We start from the raw sequence: 20,191 nt of genomic DNA on the forward strand, positions 1-20,191 counted from the left end.
CAATACCTCAAATTCATCAAATTTATTTACTAAACTCCTAGCATTGGTGTACACACAAGTATACATGCACCTGTTCTTTTTCTTAGCTACCCTAACACAACCCATGTGTTTACTTGTACCCCAATGATTCCCAGCAGTCTCTGAAATATCCTGCATCTTATTTTCCAGGCTGCGGCTCATTCCAATAGAAGCAGTGCAAGAATCACTTTCACCTCTGCCAGTGGCTACTGTTAATCTATTAGTCCTTGTATCCCCCCAATCTAGCAGTTTTCCGACCCACCTAACATTGCCTCGATAGCATCAGCAAACATTCTTGCACCCTTTCTATTTAAGTGTATCCCATCCCTGTAGAAGCAGTCTCTCCTGTTAACAAGTACAGACCAGGCTGAAAAAAATTCTACCCCTTGAGCCCTGCACAATCTTTCCAGGGCCGAATTGATTGACAGGGCTCTCATCATATACTCCCTCCTATCGTGTCTGGGCAGAATTGCAGACACTTTCAATTTCAACCCTAATTCACGGCTTTTTTTCATCAGTGACCTGTACTTGTCAAGTAATTCCGCCGGTCTCCTACTCTTAATGTCATTAGTGCCAACGTGTACAACTATATCACCTTTTGTGCCCTTAAAAGATGATATCCGCTCTACAACGTCATCAACTTTTGCCCCTGGCAGACATTGAAGAAGGATAGTCGCAGGATAGATGTGTGGAAGTTTTCCTTCAGCCAGGAGGTGGTTGATTATTGGCACAGACTTTCATCTGTTGTGGAAGTGGGTAGTTTTAATAAATTCATGGAAGATATAGACAAATTCTTAGAAAGTGTGGATGGGTGAAATGTGTAGTTTTTTTTTTTTTTCTGATGTTGCATCATTTGCTACTACTAATATTAATATTATTCCACTGGTCATTTTTTCTCCTTGCATGGAAATTTGCTTATATTCAGCAATTCATAAAAAAAGGGCACCAGATTCTTCTCTGCCAACTACCATCCTTTTGCAGTTACCACAGTTCTTTCCAAAGTGACAAAGAAATCCATCACCTACCATCTTTTGCACTACCTTGAAACCTTGCATCTGATTATTGAGTCCATCAGTGTTAATCAACAGTGATATAATCTTGGCTTGTGTTACTCATCTTTGGAGAAACTCAAGCAGGTGTTCTCAAAATTTAGCATTAGTATTAATAGTGGTGGGTGTGAGAGAAAGAGAGATTATGGGGCATCAGCTAAAAAAAATTTAAAAGGCTTTTGATTATGTTTGGTATAAAGACTTTTTAAGTAGGCTTCCATTTTATGTTCTTGAATTTTTGTAATTGGATGGCCAGTTTTCTTTCTGCTGCACATTACATGATGGTAAATAAATAACTCTCTGACTTTTAACATCTAATGCTGAAGTTCATAGTATTATGTTCTTTGACACACTCTTTTCCTCCTGTGTATTATTGACTTCCTTCCCTTGACTGTAATTGACATGAATAGCCACCAGTGCAATGTTGAGTCAGTGTGGTGACCTAAGCACTGGGAAAACAAAAATGAGAGTAGCATTGTTATAAGCCCAATGATTGTGACGAGTATAACAAACAGGTATACAAAGAAACTGAGTGGGCCAGTAAATCAGAATGTCTTATAATGGAGGTTTGAGCTTTCCAGATATTGACTGGAACTTGCTGAGATATAGTAGTGTCTGGAAAGACAGTAGATCCTCCTACACACGACTCTGACTTTGAGCCATCTGTGTAAATTGCCAGATGATGAAGCCTATGACTTTACCCAGTTTTTAAGGGAAAAGTCACATGCTGGAATGTGAGCATGGCGAGGTGGAGGTGTTTGCCTTGGTGTTTAGGCAACCTTGTCTACCATGATATCCAAATCTTGGAGTAGCACTTGGGTACAAATACCAAAAGGATGATTTGCAGTTTGAGAGAGAGGTTGAACAAAGGGACTCACACCTGGGCTTGGCACACCCAGGGTCCTGAGCTGGATATCATCATTTTTCTATTTCTTGGTGATTTCCTTCTAGTTTTGACTCTCTCTCTCTCTCTCTCTCTCTCTCTCTCTCTCTCTCTCTCACTCAGGAATTTTTTTTTTTTTTGGCTGGTGCAGCATAAGCTTCAGGTTTCCTTGCACCATGTAGCTAATAATAATAATAATTTCCCATCGTGGCTAAAAAACAGGTGTCCATGCAGGATTGTCTAGCAGGAACTTTAGTTTTGAAGCATATTTTAGAGACAACTGTTTCTGACAAAGGAATAACAGTGGTTCATTTGCTTCCATTTTTGGACAGGAGATGTTCAAAAAATTCTCCAATAGCAATATGAATAGCATGATGATGGATGCATTCCAGCCATCAAAGCACAATATTTCTGGATGATGTGTATTCCAAGGACCCATAGAATCTATTTTAGATGGTACAAGTGCATGATAGATGTGTAATAATCTGCACTGGTCTGCACATCCAAGATGTAGAGGAGAGAGCACTGAGAATATTCATTCCTCTATTGAACTTTGTATGGAGTTGATGGATTCTAGGAGGGTCAATTTTTTATCAAATAAGATTCACAAGGATTTTGTGTCTAACACTACTGTGATTGCATTTTGTCCAAATCTCAGTTCAGGTTCAGGATGAAGATGATGTTTGTGACAAAAATGTATGCTAATGGTTATTTGTTTCAAGAACCTGAATCCATCAGCCAGTGCCCAAGATTTAAGATGATCAATGGCCCTTGTAGTTGGCTTTCAATAACCCTCATGCATGACTGAGCAAATATGCTAGAATCATCAAAATAGAGAGTGCTATTTCAGTTGGAGGAAGTTGTAATACATGGGCTGTTGGAGGAACAAGTAAATACATGGGCTGTGTTAGGGTAACCAAGAGTAGGAACAGGTGCATGTATACTTGCATGCACACCAATGCTAGGAGTATAGTTAATAAATCTGATGAGCTTGAAGTGCTAGTCAAAACATCAAAGGCAGATATAGTTGGAATATCAGAGACGTGGTGTCACACAGATATAAGCAGTGCAGAATTGGAATTTGGGGAGTACAATGTGTACAGTAAGAATAAACAGGACAGGAAGGGAGGAGAGGTTATGCTGTTAATTAAGAAACACATAAAATCTAAGGAAGTGCATCCAATTGATGTTGGTGGTCAATGAAGTGTTGAGTCTGTTTGGTGTGAAATAAGAATTGGAAAAGGAAAAATGAGAGTAAGTGTGTGTTATAGGCCTAATGAATCTGATGAGTATAATGAGCAATAGAGTGGGCCAGTAAATCAGAATGTCTTATAATGGGGGATTTTAACTTTCTAGATATTGACTGGAACTTGTGGATTGGTCACTTGCATACTAGCAAGACTTTTGTGGATTTATTGGATGACTGTTTTCTACCGAAACATGTTCGAGAGGCAACCAGAGGGAGTAATACTCTTGATCTGATTATCAGCAGTGATTATTCATGCATTAAGAATTTGCAGATAAAAGAACCACTTGGTGACAGTGTTCACAATGTACTGATGTGGGAATTACTTAAAGATGTAACTACCATCAAGGCTAAAAGGAAGGGCTTTTGCTTTCGTAAAGGTGACTATAGAGGTCTCAGACAGTTTTTAAATTCTGTACAGTGGGATCAACTGATGATGTTTCCAACGTTGAATTCTAAATGGGAAGCCTTCGGGGACTTAATTTTGGAGGCTACTAGGCTTTTCATTCCAACTAAAAAATAATGTTCGAGGTTTAGCCTTAAATGGATGTCAGATGAATTAATGAATCTCGTGGCAGAGAAGAAGAATGTGTGGGGTGCATATAAAGTATCAGGTGACACAGAAGCTTATGGCAGGTATAAACTAGTCAGTAATCAAGTCACAAAGGAGGTTAGGCAGGCGAAGGCAGATTACGAGAAATCTTTGGCAAAGGATGCAAAGAAAAATAGCAGAGTTCTTTACTTATGTAAACTCTAGAAGGAAAGGGATGAATCAGATTGTACCACTTAACATAGATGGATTGACTATTTATGATCATGCTCAGATAGCTGATAAACTGAATGAGTATTTTGCATCTACATTCACATATGAGGAGTTATTCAAGGAAGGGAGTGACAGAAGTTTATCAAATGCTAATAGGGAGCTAAGTGATTTTGTAATAAATGAGAGTAAAGTGGAGGAGAAATTGTTGAAGTTAAACATAAGGAAGGAACCTGGAGTGGATGGGATGTATCCAGTTATATTAAAGGAGGCAGCAAAGGAAGTAAGCAAACTATTAGCCACAATTATGAGAGCTTCCTTGGATTCAGGGAAGGTCCCCATAGACTGGAGGTGTGCAAATGTATCACCAATTCACAAAGAGGGTTCAAAAGGTGACACAAGTAACTACAGACCTGTTAGTTCAACTTGTGTTCCCAGGGAAAATAATGGAATCACTGGTTAAGAAGCTTTGCAAGATCATCTAGACAAGACTGCAGTAATAGTTAAGACACAGCATGGGTTTGTTAAAGGGAGGTCTTGTCTGACCAATTTGATTGGATACTATGATGTGGTCACAAAGGAACTGAATGCCAAAAATAATTTTGATATCATATACTTGGATTTCAGGAAAGCTTTTGATACTGTTGCACGTGAAAGACTGCTGTACAAATTGGAGAGGTATGGCATTAAGGGTAAGTTGCTACAATGGATAAAGGGATGGTTGAGTGGGATGTGACAGAGAGTGGTAATCAGTGGACACTGCTCTTTGTGGACAAATGTTATTAGTGGAGTTCCCCAGGGTTCGGTGTTGGGCCCATTGTTGTTTTGTATATTTATCAATGATATTGATGAAGGTATATCGGGTTTAATGTCCAAGTTTGCAGATGATACCAAGGTCGGCAGGGTTTTTAATGACACTAATGAGAGTATGCTGCTGAAACAGGATCCAGAAAAGTTGAGCAGATGGGCTGAGAGGTGGCAACTGAAGTTTAACATTGACAAATGCAAAATACTGCATATGGGTAGCAATAACCAAATAGAAACGTACCAACTGTGTGGTACTACACTCAGGGAAGTGGAAAGTGAAAAAGACCTGGGGGTGACTATTCAGTCAAATATGAAGTTCACTGAGCAGTGCAGTTGGTCTGCCAGGGCAGATCATGGAGTCTTGTCAATGATATATAGGAATTTTGCTAGCAGGGATGGGGAGGTGATTATCCCACTATACAAGGCAATGGTCAGGCCACACCTAGAGTACTGTATACAGGTCTGGAGACCTCATTTTAGGAAGGATGTAGAGTTGCTAGAACAAGTACAAAGAAGGGCAACAAGATTGGTGAGGGGAACAAAGGGATGCTCTTACCAAGAAAGGCTGAAGTTCTACAAATCGCAGTGCCTGGAGAGTAGGCTCCTGTGAGGTGATCTGATTGAAGTATATAAGGCCTTGAATGGATTGAGCAAGCTGAATGCTGATGGTATTCTTCCTCTTGCTCAGACTAAGAACCCGAGGGGGTATAGTTTCAAATTGAGGAAAGATAGTTGTAGAATAGATGTACGGAAATTTGCCTTTAGCCAGCGGGTAGTTGATTGGTGGAACAGGCTTCCATCTTTTGTTGTGGAAGCTAATAACCTAAATAAATTTAAGCTGAGTTGGACAGGCATTTGGAACGACTGGAGGTGTGAAATGGGAGGGTTTTTTTTTTTTTTTTTTTCGGCTGATGCCGCTGCATAAGGTTGCTTTCTTGCATCGTATACCTCTACTGTTAATGACCAACAAGTTGTTCTGTAATGGAATTTACTTTGATGGTGAAAAGTGCAACACTTAAAACTGATCCTTGTGGTATTCCTTCCTCTGAGTAAAACGGATGAGAGAGATAGTGAATCCTACATGAACGTGAAAAGACTAATTGGATAAAAATATGTAATAAAAATTGGGAGATCTTTTAAAATGCCATAACTGCAAGTTGTGTCATACACTTTTTCCTTGTCAAAGAACGACATCAGATGTTCTTATTTTAGGAAAGCATCCCAGAAGGATGCTTCCAATCTAATTAAATTGTCCACAGTGGATGCTTTTTTTTTTTGGAAGATGCACTGCATGTTGGAGAGAAGGTCCTTTAATTCTAAATACCATATAAGACAAGCATTGCCCATTGTTCCCAGGATTTTGCACAAACAGGTAGTCAGAGAGAAAGGTCAATAGTTGGTAGAAATTCTAAGATCCTTGCTGCAAAAGCAAGAACACTTGCTTTGCTCTAGGCATTGGGAAACTGCTATTGAATAATTCTACTATACAAAAAGAGCATGTGATCCATATATTTTTGAGAAAGTTGCTTAATCATTTCATAATGGATGCCATCTAGTCCAATTGCCTAAGAAAGGGTTAGAACCCTTTTTAGCTGCTGCACATAAATGGTCTGTTGTAGGGATAAAGGCCCTTTGATGTGAAATTAAGTGTTTGTTCTTCATTTTTATGTTTCAGGGACAGAAACTCTGGGGAATCAGATAATATCGCAGAGATGTTAGAAAATGTTTCCCCAGAGTATTAGCTATTGTGGTTGGTTCTGCAATAGTACATCCATTACAGTCTAGAATCGATGAAGGGTGAGATGTATATTTTCCCTTCATTTTCCAGCTTTTATCACAGACCACCCAGATGATGTGAAAAAGATCCATGATTCTTTCTGACTCTGACAGCAAATGTAGCATGCTTTGGCTCATCCACATTTAAAGATTATTAGAATGGCTGTGGTGGGATATCATTGGAATATCCCCTAACCTTTTTTTTGAGCCTTTTTTCCAGCTGTCCCTTCTGCATTCCACCATGGTTTGGGAAAAGGTTGAAACTGGGTAGATGTTTTCAGTATGGCAGCTGCAGTTGCATGAGCAATACTTTCTGTGATGTATGTCACTGATTGATAAGCACCTGACTGACTGTAGTGATGTCAAACTCTGCCAGATGCTGATAAACATTCTAGTCAGCCCAATCAATCTTCCATCATGCTAAAAGGAATCCACAATCTTCCACTAATTAGGGTGGTTATCATAGGGAAGTAAGTGATCACCTCCATTTCTCAAATAAGTGAATGAATGGAGAGAGAGAGAGAGAGAGAGAGAGAGAGAGAGAGAGAGAGAGAGAGAGAGAGAGAGAGAGAGAGAGAGAGAAGAGGAGCAGATAAAAAGATCAATGGCAAAAAATGTATGGGTAGGCATGTGGAAGAAGGTGCTAGTTTCCACATTTAGAAGGAAGAGGTTAATATCAGTCAGCATATACTCTATGTTTGTTTGTTTGTTATTTGGTTTTTAGGAGCATTAGCAACTAAGGCCATATTGCTCCAGGATATGCAGTGGTCATTCCCTGACCTTTCCGCATCCTCCGTATTTGGTGGTGACGGGCTCGAACCCCGGTCTAATCAAGAAGCGTGTGCTACGCGCTGCTCCTTCCCACCTGGCTACGGAGGTGCCGCATATACTCTATGACATATCCCTTTAATTAATGTTCATTAATGTCAGCACTCCACAGGTATTATGTCTATTGAAATCCCTGAGAGGCAGAATAGGAAAAGGTAGCTGCACCTTTCTGGGGCCCATAAAAAAAGGTGGATTTAAATTACTCATGAGAGTAAAATCAAAATTTCCAATGCCCAAAGTACCTCACCCACCATGGAGCCTTACAAGTGAACTAGCAGGTACTGCATATGTAAATGGGATTTCAAGTTTGCTTAGAGCATCATGTCCACATTTCCAGTAAGTCCTGACCCTGACCCTGTCCCAGGACCAAAGGAAGGTCCATTTACTATATACAGGTGGCAGATCGAGGAGGTAGACTGTGCAGAGGGAAATCTTGTTGATAGAAGGCTGAGTGAGTTCACACATTCTCCATTTATTGAATGTGTAGTGGGAAGACATACTGGAATGCAGGTGACTCTAGCAGTAAGAACCACCTGCTGACTGATCGCAGTTGGCCTGGGATCAGTCAGGGACCTCCTGTCTTGTTGAGACAGGGGCCAAATCCCTCCCCGTTCAGACTTTTCACAGTCATGGGGCACAGCTGAACACACTGGATTCTAAAGATACCCTGGGACCAAGGTATGGGCACTGGATCCCAGTTATGCTAATCTGAAAGACCAACAGCATCACTCAGAGGTCCACTCACCATGTACAGGTACCCACATAAGGGGGGGGGTGCAGAGGGAAACCTTGTTGATGGTAGGCTTACTGAGTTTACATGTTCCCCATTTATTGAATGTGTAGCGGGAAGTTGCTGATATTTTTCGTAGTCAATCTGGTATGTTGATGAGATTTTTCTTATTGGAGAACCACAGTACGGGTGAAGTGGAGGCTTTCTGCAATCACATCAAAAACCTTGACACTTAAATTCTTGATTGAAAAAATAATAGAACACTTTTCCTCTGGACATTAATGAATTTACAATAATAAGCTAATCACCAGTTTCTAGGAAACAAATTGATACATTATCAATCATAATTAATTAATTACCATTCCAACCTTTTATTATCTGTCAAAGCAGGAATTATTAGATGCACAATTCTAAAAGTTGTCTCTCTAATAATCCCTGCTTCAATTAAAGTTCCAATTAAATTCCTGTTCCAATTAAAGTTCCATGCTGCTGTTCCAATTAAAGCACAACTCTAAGAATTGTGCCTTTTATTGGAACAGCAACTTAACAATATGAAATTGATCTTTATTTGGATTCAATATATTTGGTTCACTCACAAAATTATACTTGCATTTCTGAATATTTAATAATACATTTGCCCAAGGTTCAGTTTTCTCAGATTAGCCTAATTTCATCTTGCCTTAACATTTTTCTTTAAATTATTAAGAAAGTAGCTAGAAGGCACAATGTCATTTACTTCAATATATTATCAAGTCAAGTGTCTTAAGCATTTGCTTTGCTCTGTTGGATTGTCTCAACATTTTTCTTTAAATTATTAAGAAAGTAGCTAGAAGGCACAATGTCATTTACTTCAATATATTATCAATGAGTCAAGTGTCTTAAGCATTTGTTTTGCTCTGTTGGATTGTCTCAAGCCCCCCCCCCCCCAAGATGTTCTGCATGACTTGCAGCCAAGAGGTCCACACAGTGCTCCAGCCTATATTTCTCCTAGGTTTCTCAGATGTTCAATCAGAGATCATGTTTGAGAATCTGGATTCTTTAATGTAGGATTTTAGAGATCTATAATTCCTTACTTTTTTTTCATATTCAGCAGAGTAACAACATGAATAGCTTGTTGACTTTTTTAATATTTTTGGTTAGTTTCCATTGAGAAGGAAACCAAAGAGTTCTGGAATGTTAATGAGAATTTTAAATCTGGATAAATTACCTTGACTGTAACTGTATAGTTGATCACCATAGCCTTAGCAAATACAGCAGGTGGAAACTTAGGATTGGCTAATTTTGTAGTTAAGTAAAGACGGAAATTTGGGTCATAATCTACATCTTTATCTCCGAGATACACAAACTGGCGACCTTGTTGATCTAAAATAGAAAGAAAATATAGTATTGAAGATTTTTTTAAGTTAATAAAAAATAGCATTCACTTTAGTATTATAATTACAAATTTTTAAAAACAGTATGTGTTTTTTTTTTTTTTTATGTTATTCATTCAATTATGATAATTTATGAAGACCACTCAAAAATACTAATGAAACCATAATTTGCTTAGACAATAAATTTATAAGTTTGATATTAATAATATATTTTGAAATTAAAAAAAAAAGATGACAGTTTATCGTGTTGCATTACCAGAAATAGAGGGTGGCTTTTGGATATGATTATAATTCCGTATCAGGAAAAGAGTCCCACCCAAAAAAGTATTATTGATTTAACTGAGTTTTGGTACACAAATATGAGGTAAAATAAGAATTAAGACAATAAATTATCAGAACAAAAGATCTTTATTTAATGTGGAAAACTGCCATTGTGTCCTGGTACCAAGTTAGAAAAGTGCCTGATATCCTATTGAAGAATATTTCTCCATGCTTGAATTAACAGTTTGCATAAAACTGCTATGGTTTGGCAAACTGAACAATGGCTTTAAGTGATCATACCATCATGTTCCAGACATGCTGAACAGAAAACAAACCAAGGAGATCTTAAAGGCACAAATACTACATTTTCATGATGCAGAGAAAAATGTCTGATAAAATTAGAAGCACAAGGTTGACCAGTCTTGAAGGAATAAAGGATTATGTAACTGTTGAATAAATGGCAAAAGAATAGGTCTAAGTACAGTTTCAATATAACATTATTAAATTTTCTAAAGGCAAGTTAATAATGCACAAATGTACTGGCACAAATATAAGTTGTATTGAAACAAAGCTTTGTCACTGCTCTAGGAAACAAACAAACTTCTAGACAATAAGTGTTGGGAACCATAATAAATACAGGAATTTAGGACCAAAACTTTTTTTCTTGCTATTTTCATGATCAAAAATAACTGTGCTATGATGTTTCAAAGTACACTGATTTTAATCATGTTGATATTACATTAATTAAACAAGTATGTAAAAATTGCAAATAAACTGCCTGAATGTATTGCTACAAATTACAATTATTGACCATTATTATAATTTTAATTGCAATAAAAATAAAAAAAAAATTTTCTGTTTATATTCCGGCACGACAACCAAGTCAGTAGAGTTTACAATAAATCGTCAATACAAATATTTATCGTATTTAGTAGTCACTGGCTTGAACCCCAGTCCACTCAAGGAACGTGTACTATGAACTATCGCTCCTGACCACTCGGCTATGTCAGGCTGATGATATCATTTAGGCTGCTAACAAACTAAATAAATATTTTACATTTGCATTCATCCATGAGGAGGTTTTCATGGATGGGGATAAAAGAAATATACCAAGTTATGTGACCTAAATAATTTTGTGATAAGTATGATGAAACTAAATAAGGCACTTGGGGCTGATGGAATATATCCAATTATATTTTAAAAAAGCAGCAGAAAAGATAAGCAAATCTTTATCCTTGATTATGACAGCATCCTTGAGCTTTGAAGAGGTCTCTACAGACTGGAGATGTACATATGTCTCCCCCTTTGATACCTCTTTCAACAAAGAGATATAGAATGGAGTCAAGGATTAATGAAATAATGCAGTTAAGGGAAGATATCATCCGATCAATATGATTAGCTACTATGATGCAGTAACAAAGGAACTGAATGCAAAAAAAAATACCCTTAACATTGTACACTTAGATTTCAGTACTGCTTTTGATAATAACATGCATGAAAGACTTCTGCAAATAAAGTGATGGATGAGTAGCATGAGAGAGAGAGAGAGAGAGAGAGAGAGAGGGGGGGGAAAGAGAGAGAGAGAGAGAGAGAGACGGGAGGGGCGAGTGGCTATTAGCATTAGCATTAGCATTAGCATTAGTAGAGGCATTTGATGCAAGAAAGCAAGCTTATGCAGCATCAGCCAAAAAAAAAAAAAAAAAAAAAAAAAAACCACTTCCACTTCACCCCTCTGTTCGTTCAAAATACCTGTCCAGCTGAGCCTTAAACTTATTTAGGCTATCAACCTCCACCACAAGGGATGGAAGTCTGTTCCACCAACCAACCACTCGCTGGCTAAAGGCAAATTTCCGCACGTCTATCCTACATCTGTCTTTCCTCAATTTGAATTTATGCCCTCTCAGGTGATTATTCTGAGCTAGAGGAAGAATCCCATCAGCATTGAGCATGCTTAAACCATTCAAGGCTTTATACACCTCTATCAGATCACCTCGCTGGTGCCTAGTCTCCAGACACTGTAATTTGCAAAACTTAAGCCTTTCTTCGTAAGAGCACCCCTTTGTTCCATTCACTAATTTTGTTGCCCTTCTCTGTACTCGTTCCAGCAGCTCTACATCCTTCTTGAAATGAGGCCTCCAGACCTGTATACAGTACTCTAGGTGTGGCCTGACCATCGCCTTATACAATGGAATAATCACCTCCTTATCCCTGCTGGAAAAATTCCTGTATATCATTGACAATACTCCATGAGCTACTCTTGCAGCCCGTCTGCACTGCTCAGGGAACTTCATATCTGCCTGCACAACCATCCCCAAGTCCCTTTCATTCTCTACCACTGTCAGTGTTGTACCATAGAGTTGATACGTTGCTCTGGGGTTGCTGTTTCCCATGTGTAGTACTTTACATTTGTCAATGTTAAACTTCATTTGCCACCTCTCAGCCCATCTGCTCAACCTTTCCAGATCCTGTTGCAGAAGCATAGTGTCAGTAGTGTCCTTGACAACCCTGCCAACCTTTGTATCGTCTGCAAACTTGGACATTAATCCCGATATACCATCATCAATATCATTTATAAATACAGAAAACAATAATGGACCCAACACTGAGCCCTGAGGGACTCCACTAATAACATCAGTCCACGATGAGCAGTGTCCATTGATTACCACTCTCTGTCTTCTCCCCCTCAACCACCCCTTTATCCATAGCAGCAATTTGCCTCCAATGTCACACTGCTCCAATTTGTGTAGCAGTCTTCCATGTGCAACAGTATCAAAAGCCTTTCTAAGATCCAAGTATATAATATCAAAGTTATTCCCTGCATCCAGTTCTTTTGTGACTGCATCATAGTATCCAATCAAGTTGGTCAGGCAAGACTTCCCCTTAACAAAACCATGCTGTGTCTGAGCTATAACTGAAGTCTTGTCTAAATGATCCTGCAGTGCGTCTTTAACCAGTGCCTCCATTAATTTTCCTGGAACAGAAGTCAAGCTCACAGGTCTATAATTACTTGTGTCAGCCTTTGATCCTCCTTTGTGAATTGGGGTCACATTTGCACATTTCCAGTCTATGGGTACCTCCCCTGAGTCCAAGGAAGCTCTCATAATTATGGCTAAGGGTTTGCTTACTTCCTTTGCTGCCTCCTTTAATATAACTACTAATGAGTTTACTACTTTAATATAACTACTACTTTAATATAACTACTAATAACTACTAAATGAGTATGCTCATCCTGAAGTCCTATCCCCTTATCATTTTCAATATTTATTCAAATATCAAGGAAGGAATGTCAATGTTTAATGAAATTGAAATTTTATTGAAATTAAATAACCGAAATCATGACTCAGACCAGAGCAGCAAAGCAAAAGGCTCAAGTTAATGGGAGTGCTGTGGCTCAGGGGAGAACTGAGGGGGAGCAGCTGCCATCTGAATCACATTAAAATGCACTGCTTGCTTGCTTGATATTTGTGGAGCAATCGAGTACGGGACATGATATTGCCATGGGGGATGCCTTTGTGTGTGTGTGTGTGTGTGCGCGCGCGCGCGATGTAAGGAGTGTAAGGAAATCAGGCAAAAACTCGGCATTGTTATGGGTCTATATGAGAGCTTGAAGGACAGGGTGGATGCCCTCGATGGATCTAAATTCAGTGGCCCATTAAGCTCTCAGCTGCCCACATCAACGCCAGAGCTTGCACTTGATCATCACGTAACACAGCTGCAAACCCTAAGGCAGAATGCGCTGGTCCCACAGAAACTAGTGTTGTTGATGACTCCTCTATTTTCAGGGAAACGGGGAACATGGTATGTTAAAAGGATAGGTGGAACAGGACCAGGGTATGTCTGCCAGGGGCAAAGGTTGATGACATCTTTTAAGGGCACAAAGGGTGATATAGTTGTACACGTTGGCACTAATGATATTAGGAGTAGGAGACCGGCAGAATTACTTAACAAGTACAGGTCACTGTTGAACAAAAGCTGAGAATTAGGGTTGAATTTGAAAGTGTCCGCAATTCTGCCCAGACATGATAGAAGGGAGTATATGATGAGAGCCTTGTCGATCAATTCGGCCCTAGAAAGAATGTGCAAGGCTCAAGGGGTAGAATTTTTTTCAACCTGGACTGTACTTGTTAACAGGAAAGACTGCTTCTATAGGGATGAGATACACTTAAATAGAAAGGCTGCAAGAATATTTGCTGATGCTTTCGAGGCAGTGTTAGGTGGGTCGGAAAACTGATAGCTTGGGGGGATACAAGGACTAATAGTTTAACAGTAGCCGTAGGCAGAGGTGAACATGATTCTTGCACAACTTCTATTAGAATAAGTAGTGACCTGGAGCGTGGGGTGTTGGGGGTTTCAGGGACGGATGGCAGTCATCCTGAAATAGGTGGGTATATGGGATGTGTTAGGGTAACTAGGAATAGGAGTACGAGCATGTATGCTTGCATGTATACCAATGCTAGAAGTATAGTAAATAAATTTGATGAATTTGAGGTATTGCTCAAAACATCAAAGGCAGATATTGTTGGGATATCAGAGACGTGGTGTCACACAGATATAAGGAGTGCTGAACTGGAATTTGGGGAGTACAATGTGTACAGAAAGCATAGACAGGATAGAAAGGGAGGAGGTGTTATGCTGTCTATAGGAGGAGGTGTTATGCTATCTATATAATATCGGTATAGATACACCATAGATAACTCTTAAAGAAAAACTATGATGGCAGTGTGGGAGGCATCATTTCCTCTGTATCTCATATTGTGCTCTTCCTTCACAACGAGTTGCCATGGTATTGCACTACCTCGAATAAGTAATGCTTCACTAATAGAGAAGTTGTTACTTATTCTCAGCGAGAACCACCACCACCACCCAGATGGCACCGTTTCAAAGCTATTGGTCTATCATTGGTGGGTGAGCAGGTACCCTGGTATTGCAGACATGACAACCCAGTTGTGACGATAATCACACAATTTGAGAGATTATTATTATTATTATTATCAGCCATATGGTGCAAAGAAGCCTGAGGCTTATGTTGCACCGGCCAAAAAAAAAAAAAAAAAAAATTCCCTATTACCCTGAGAGAGAGAGAAGTAGAAAGGGAAGAAAGAGAAGAATGATGATATCCAGCTCAGGACCCTTGGTGTGGCAAGCCCATACCCACCATATGTGTGTGTGCGTGCGTGTGTGCGTGTGTGTGCCATTCTTACTCTTCCAGTCCTTGACACTTTGTGCCAAGGACTGGAAGAGTAAGAACAGTAGAAAAGTATTGTAGGTTTGTAAAAGGTGAAAGGTTATATATATATATATTTTTATTCTTTTTTTTAATAATTATATATATATATATTTTTATTATTTTTTTTAATAATTATATATATATATATTTTTATTATTTTTTTTAATAATTATATATATATATATGTATAATATATTAATATATTGTATTATATATTGTATTATAGTATTAATATATTGAACAAAGCATGCATAAATGGACGCGAAAGCCACACAAAATGACAACAACCAGAAGGGTGCGGAAAGCAGAAAAAGAAGTGCAGGACCCGTGAAAGGTGAAAGAAAGCCAATATCCCAAAGAAGATACAGGCAACTCTCTGTTTACGAACATTCGCTATAACAAACGTCAAAATCATTAAAATTTCTTAAAGTCATCAATAGATAGAGTTCCTTATAAAACAAAATGCCAAGCGTATAGGGAACATAATTGTAAGATTTAAATAAATAAACTTTTAAAAAATGTATTTATTACAATAATTATCAGGAAATTGTTGAACTGGGCAATAAAATGGACCTCGACCTTGATGTAACTGACGTGACAGCTTTTGGACTCACATTTTGAGGAATTAACAACTAATGAAATAATTGAAATAAAGACATCTAAATTCTGAAGTAACAGAAGAACCTGATATTCCACAGCCTCCCAGACCATTTACAAGGCAGAAAATGGCTTTTAAATCAATTTCTGAGGGGTTGGCAATCATTGAAGAAGAAGACCCAAAAATGGAAAGAATTGCAAAAGTGAAAAGAGGCGTTTATGTCTGTCTAGAATGCTACAGTGAGATTTTTGTAGAGAAAAAAAAAAAAAAAGAATCTAACTGTGTAATCTTCTATAAAAACATATTTTAAAAAAGTGGAAGGCCCAGCTGTTTCTTCATTATCAGATGCCCTTCCATCTACTGCATCTGCACCTAGTGTCATTTATGTGGAAAATATTGAACTCTGATGAAGATATTGATGAATAAAAGTTGAATACAAATGTACAGTACATATATTATGGTAGTACACATTTTCTTTATTTCTATTTTCTAACTCTATGTTTTTAATTAAAATTAACAAGTATGATATCTTGTTTTTTATTCTTTTTTATTTTATTTTACGTTACATATTGTATACGATAAACCATAACGCGTACATACATTATAATAAAACGTATTGAAAGACCATTCGATGTTTTTCGTACGTGGTTTTAATGTTTTAAATGGCTGCTAATTTACACGATAAATATCGTAAAAGCTCAGGAATGCAAGATACACATACCAAACAAATTGTATAACGAACAAGTTCTTCGAATGGAACTCGTTCGTAAACCGAGAGTTACCTATATATTAACAATCTTTAGGAACTTTAACAAACTTTAGGATATTTACACTCCCCCACCCCAGCCACTGGCAGCCCGTGCAACGCCCACACCCACCCACGCACACCCCACTCAATATATTAATACAAACTTATATATACTCTTGAATCCTTTAATGCTGCTTTCTGCTTTAAGGTGCATCGGTCATACCTGATATATTAACCTTTTTTCATTGAAACTATTTCATCAACAGAATACTTCTTCATCATATGTAACTATTTAAACATTTCCTTTAAAGGTTACATTTAATATGCATTAAATGTACCAACTGTGTAGTACCACACAGTTGGTACATTTCTCTGGGATTACTTCAACCCATAGGCAGTACATTGCATTTTTCAATGTTAAATTTCAGTTGCCACTTCTCAGCCCATTTGCCCAAATTTTCTAGATCCTGTTACAGAAGCACACTGCCATTACTGTCATTAACAACCCTGCCACCCTTTGTATCATCTGCAAACTTCGACACTAAGCCTGATATACCTTCATCAATATCATTGATAAATATACAAAACAACAGTGGACCCAACACTGAACCCTGTGGGACTCCACTAATAACATTAGCCCACGAAGAGCAGCACCCATTGATTACCACCCTGTCTTCTCCCACACAACCATCCTTTTATCCATTGAAGCAACTTACCCTTAACACCATTCTGCTCCAATTTGTACAGTAGTCTTCCATGCGCAACAGTTCAAAAATTTTCCTGAAATCCAAGTATATGATATCAAAATTATTTTTTGCATCCAGTTCCTTTGTAACCACATCATAATATCCAATCAAATTTGTCAGTCAAGACTTTCCCTTAACAAACCCATGCTGTGTCTGAATGGAGTCACTGGTCATCTTTGACCAGTGACTCCATTATTTACCAGAAACAGAAGTTAAACTAACTGGTCTGTAATTACTTGTGTTACCCTTCGATCCCCCTTTGTGAATTGAGGATACATTTGCACATATCCAGTCCGTGGAGACCTCCCCTGAGTCCAATGATGCTCTCATAATTATGGCTAAGGATTTGCTTACTTCCTTTGCCGCCTCCTTTAATAAAAAAGATCCCATCTACCCCAGGTGCCTTTCTTATGTTTAACTTCAACAATTTCTCCTCCACTTTGTTCTCAGTTATTACAAAATCATTAAGTACCTTGTACAATTTGATAACCTTCTAGTATTTTCAAACCTTAATAACTCCTCATGTGTGAATGTAGATGCAAAACACTCATTCAGTTTATTTGCTATATAAGCAGGATCATCAACAGTTGAACCATTGATATCAAGTAGACCAATCAGATTCATCCCTTTCCTTTTTGAGTTTATTTAAGTAAAGAAATCTTTGCTGTTTTTCTTAGCATCCTTTGCCAAAGATTTCTCGTACTCTGCCTTCACCTGCCTAACCTTCTTTGTGACTTGATTACAGACTAGCTTATATCTGCCATAGGCTTCTGTGTCGCTTGATAATTTATATGCATCCTATGCATTTTTCTTCTCTGCCACGAGTCTCATTAGTTCATTTGACAACCATTTAGGTCTAAATCTTGAACAATATTTCTTAATAGGTATAAAACGTTTAGTAGCTATTACGATTAATTCCTTGAATGCTTCCCACTTAGAATTTGCTGTTGGTAACATCATCAGTTGATCCCACTGTACAGAATTTGGCACTAATGATATCAAGAGTAGGAGACCAGCAGAATTACTTAACAAGTACAGGTCACTGTTGAAAAAAAGCCGTGAATTAGGGTTGAATTTGAAAGTGTCTGCAATTCTGCCCAGACACGATAGGAGGGAGTATATGATAAGAGCCTTGTCGATCAATTCAGCCCTGAAAAGACTGTGCAAGGCTCAAGTGGTAGAATTTTTTTCAGCCTGGAATTTTTTTCAACTTGTTAACAGGCAAGACTGCTTCTACAGGGGTGGGATACACTTAAATAGAAAGGGTGCAAGAATATTTGCCGATGCTATCGAGGCAGTGTTAGGTGGGTCGGAAAACTGCTAGCTTGGGGGGAGACAAAGACTAATAGATTAACAGTAGCCACTGGTAGAGGTGAAAGAGATTCTTGCACTGCTTCTATTGGAATGAGCAGAAGCCTGAAAAACAAGATGCAGGATATTTCAGAGACTGCTGGGAGTCATTCCAGTACAAGTAAACACATGGGTTGTGTTAGGGTAGCTAAGAATAGAAACAGGTGCATGCATACTTGCGTTTGCACCAATGCTAGGAGTTTAGTAAATAAATTTGATGAATTTGAGGTATTGCTCAAAACATCAAAGGCAGATATTGTTGGGATATCAGAGACGTGGTGTCACACAGATAAAAGGAATGCAGAACTGGAATTTTGGGGGGTTCAACGTCTACAGAAAGGATAGACAGGATAGGAAGGGAAGAGGGGTTATGCTATTAGTTAAGAAATACATAAAATCCAAGGAAGTGAAGCCAGTCGACATTGCTGGACAGTGCAGTGTCGAGTCAGTTTGGTGTGACATAACCATTGGGAGATCAAAATTGAGAGTAGGACTGTGCTATAGGCCTAATGACTCTGATGAGTATAATAAGAAACTGTACGGGGAAATAGAGTGGTCAGGTAAATCAGAGAGTCTTATAATGGGGGAGGATTTTAATTTCCCAGATATTGACTGGAATTTGGGGGCTGGTCACTCACACACTAGCAAGACTTTTGTGGATTTATTGGATGATTGTTTTCTACATCAACATGTTTGGGAGGCAACTAGAGAGAGTAATACTCTTGATTTGATTATCAGTAGTGATTCTTCATGCATTAAGAATCTGCAGATAAAGAAACCACTAGGTGGCAGTGATCACAGTGTGCTGAAGTGGGATTTACTCAAAGAGGAAACTACCATCATGGGTAAAGGGAAGGGTTTTTGCTTTCGTAAAGGCGACTACGATGGACTGAGACAGTATTTAAATTCTATACAGTGGGACCAACTGATGATGTTACCAACAGCAAATTCAAAATGGGAAGCATTCAAAGAACTTATCTTGGCAGCTACTAGGCTTTACATACCAACTAAGAAATACTGTTCAAAGTTTAGGCCTAAATGGATGTCAGATAAACTAATGAGACATATGGCAGCGTAGAAAAATGAATGGGATACATATAAATTAATGGATGACATGGAAGCCTATGATAGATATAAGCCGGTGTGTAACCAAGTCACAAAGGAGATTAGGCAGGCAAAGGCAGATTACGAGAAATCTTTGGCAAGGGATGCAAAGAAAAACAGCAAGAGTTCTTTACTTATGTTAACTCTAGAAGGAAGGGGATGAATCAGATTGGTCCACTTGATATCGATGAGTCAACTGTTGATGATCCTGCTTAGGAAGCTAACAAACTAAATGAATATTTTGCATCAACATTCACACATGAGGAGTTATTCAGTGAGGGGAATGCAAGAGGTGTATTCAACTCTGGCAGTAAGCTAGAGAATCTTGTAATAACTGAGTGTAAAGTGGAGGAGAAATCATTGAAGATAAACACAAGAAAGGCACCTGGGTTGGATGGGATCTATCCAGTTATATTAAAGGAGGCAGCAAAGGAAGTAAGCAAATACTTAGCCATAATTATGAGAGCTTCCTTGGACTCAGGGGAGGTACCCTCAGACTGGAGATGTGCAAATGTGACCCCAATTCACAAAGGAGGATCAAAGGCTGACACAAGTAATTATAGACCTGTGAGTTTAACTTCTGTTCCAGAAAAATTAATAGAGGCACTGGTTAAAGATGCACTGCAGGATCATCTAGACAACACTTCAGTTATAGTTCGGACACAGCATGGTTTTGTTAAGGGTAAG

At 38.4% G+C, this 20,191-nt stretch overlaps 1 protein-coding gene across 1 annotated transcript in view; it reads right to left on the reverse strand.

Annotated features, from left to right (window-relative positions):
• Dhc98D (Dynein heavy chain at 89D) overlaps positions 1-20,191 on the reverse strand; it is a 971,787-nt gene that overhangs the window by 263,056 nt on the left and 688,540 nt on the right. Inside the window, exon 43 of the mRNA XM_090387912.1 lies at positions 9,305-9,459. Coding sequence (XP_090244038.1) covers positions 9,305-9,459 — 155 coding nt within the window. The remainder of the gene's footprint in view (positions 1-9,304; positions 9,460-20,191) is intronic.

This window comes from Mastigoproctus giganteus, chromosome 2 (assembly GCF_048544385.1).
Source record: "Mastigoproctus giganteus isolate SK-2022 chromosome 2, ASM4854438v1, whole genome shotgun sequence".
NCBI classification, from domain to species: Eukaryota; Metazoa; Arthropoda; class Arachnida; order Uropygi; family Thelyphonidae; genus Mastigoproctus; species Mastigoproctus giganteus.